The 2690-nt window shown below is 45.7% G+C and overlaps 1 protein-coding gene across 1 annotated transcript; it reads left to right on the forward strand.

Moving 5' to 3' along the window:
* Nucleotides 1-1532: 1532 nt before the first annotated feature.
* On the forward strand, nt 1533-2474 carry LOC116010901 (uncharacterized mitochondrial protein AtMg00810-like). The gene has a single exon (XM_031250394.1). The coding sequence runs from the start codon at nt 1533-1535 to the stop codon at nt 2472-2474; it is 942 nt and encodes a 313-aa protein (XP_031106254.1).
* Nucleotides 2475-2690: the final 216 nt, after the last annotated feature.

Consider the following 2690-nt stretch of genomic DNA (forward strand, 5'->3'; position numbering starts at 1 on the left):
TATTGGAAATAAATACTTTGTATTATTCGTTGATGATTTTAGTCGTTACATTTGGTTTTATCCTATGCGTGCCAAAACTGATCTGTATGCAATTTTTGAACAATTTCGGTCTCAAGTTGAGCGCTCATATAATTGAAAAATTCTTTCCATTCAGTCTGATCTTAGGGGGGAATATAAAAAATTGCATACGCGTTTGTCTGCTCTCGGTATTGTACATCGGCAGTCGTGTGCCTATACTCACGAACAAAACGGTAGAGTAGAGCGTCGTCATCGTCATGTAGTCGAGACTGGGCTTGCTTTGCTGGCTCAGGCTTCGGTCCCTACTCGGTTTTGGGATTATGCGTTTGAAACCGCAATTTATTTAATTAATAAAATGCCCACTCGTGTGTTGCACGATGATACACCTCATTTTCGTATTCATCGTTCTCCACCTTCTTATTCATTGCTACGTGTGTTTGGGTGCTTATGTTTTCCGTTGTTACGTCCTTATAATCGGAACAAGTTACAGTTTCGGTCAGCTCCGTGTGTGTTTCTTGGTTATCCCCCTTCTTTTCGTGGCTATCGTTGTTTGGATTTACATACTAACCGGGTATTTATCTGTCGCCATGTGCGATTTGATGAAACCACTTATCCTTTTGCTTCAGCTGTATCTGTGCAGGTTCCTACTACACTAGTTCCTGAGCCCTGGGGTGCTGGTCGTGTTGCCATTGATGTGCCTAGTGTTTCTCTTGTGGCTCCAGCTCCTGATGATTCTGCCTCTCGCACCATATCTGATCCGGTCACACGTAATGTTGTTGTTGCTCAGTCCCGTCCGGCTCGCGGTCGGCGTGTTAAGCGGCCCACAGTTCGCACTCATGCTATGGCATTGCGGAGTGCCACGCCGTCTCGGGCAACTCCGGTGGCTTTGGTTTCTCAGTCAGTTCCGACAGAGCCTACCTGCTATTCTCAGGCAGTTGTGCATCCGGAGTGGCGTGAGGCTATGGACCTTGAGTTTAATGCTCTATTGCATAACCAGACGTGGCGGTTGGTTCCATTTCAGACTGGTATGAATGTTGTTTGCTGTAAGTGGGTCTTTCGTGTGAAACGAAAGGTCGATGGGTCCGTTGAGAGATATAAGGCGTGACTGGTTGCGAAGGGCTTCAATCAGGTGGCCGGTCAGGATTTTTTTGAGACGTTCAGTCCGGTGGTCAAGCCTACCACGGTTCGGTTGCTGCTTTCTTTGGCTGTTTCGCGTGGTTGGCATATTCGGCAGCTGGACGTCCACAACGCTTTTCTCAATGGTACTTTAGCTGAGACAGTTTATATGCGTCAACCACCGGGGTATGAGGACAAAGATGTTCCGGGTCATGTGTGTCTTCTTCAGCGCTCTCTATATGGGGCTTAAGCAAGCGCCTCGTGCCTGGTTTGATCGGTTACATTCCTTTCTCCTGTCTGTTGGGTTTCGTCCATCTAAGACTGACGTGTCCTTATTTATCTATTCTGTTGGCTCTGTTTGTTTGTTTCTGCTTGTGTATGTGGATGACATACTGGTCATGGGGTCTGATCTGGCTTCGGTGACTGGTTTGGTTGCTAAGATGGGCTCTGAGTTCAAGATTCGTGACATGGGTTCCCCGTCGTTTTTTCTGGGTATAGAGACTGTCTCGGTTGATGGTGGTCTGCTTCTCTCTCAACAGCGTTACATGACAGATATCTTGAAGCGTGCTGGCATGACTGACTGCAAGGCGTTAGCTACTCCTGTTGCTTTATCTTTGCCTACAGTTGATGCGGTGTCTCCTTATCCTGATCCGACTCATTACTGCAATCTTGCTGGAGCTCTTCAGTATCTTACGGTGACTAGGCCTGACTTGTCGTTCGCGGTCAATAAGCTCTGTCAGCACATGCACGCTCCTACTACTGAGCATTGGGCGATGCTCAAGCGTGTCCTTCGGTATGTGAAAGGGACTCTTCATTTTGGCTTGCGCATTTGTCGTTCCACTTCGGACACTATTCATGCTTTTTCAGATTCTGACTGGGCTGGTGATCCGGGTGATCGGAAGTCTACGAGTGGCTTTGCGGTTTTCCTAGGCAGTAATTTGGTTTCTTGGGTATGTCGGAAGCAACGCACTGTGGCGCGTTCTTCAACTACAGCTGAATACAAGGCGTTGGCTGATGTTGCGGTAGAGGTCACGTGGCTGGTTTCCTTATTGACTGAGCTTGGTATGCAGCCTGCTGTACCGCCGCGGTTGTGGTGTGATAACTTAGGAGCCACCTACCTCTGTGCTAATCCGGTGTTTCATGCTCGGACCAAGCATGTCGAAATTGATTATCACTTTGTTCGTGATAAGGTTGCAAAGAAGGAACTTCTGGTTCATTTTATTTCTACTAAAGATCAGCTAGCTGATATATTCACGAAGCCTCTCCCTGGTTCGCGGTTCGCTTTTCTTCGGGGCAAGCTTAATGTTGCTGCCAACCTTCAGCTTGAGGGGGAGTGTTAGAAGTCTTATATAGTTGTAATATAATAGGACTCTATTATCTACTTTGTTATATTGTATACGTACATTGAGTTTACTGATGAATAACAGATAACCTATTCTCATCTGTATGACCCTATAATGGGAATAAAGATTTAAAAAAATATAAAAATAAAAAATTAAGGCAATTGATCCCTAAAGCACTAATATATATGAACTAAAAAAATCAAAACAAAAATC

Source organism: Ipomoea triloba, chromosome 2, assembly GCF_003576645.1.
Source record: "Ipomoea triloba cultivar NCNSP0323 chromosome 2, ASM357664v1".
In the NCBI taxonomy this organism is placed as follows: Eukaryota; Viridiplantae; Streptophyta; class Magnoliopsida; order Solanales; family Convolvulaceae; genus Ipomoea; species Ipomoea triloba.

Bases quoted from the DNA above. Each gene is read 5' to 3' on its own strand.
- LOC116010901 (XM_031250394.1), top strand. From the start codon at position 1,533: ATGGGGTCTGATCTGGCTTCGGTGACTGGTTTGGTTGCTAAGATGGGC.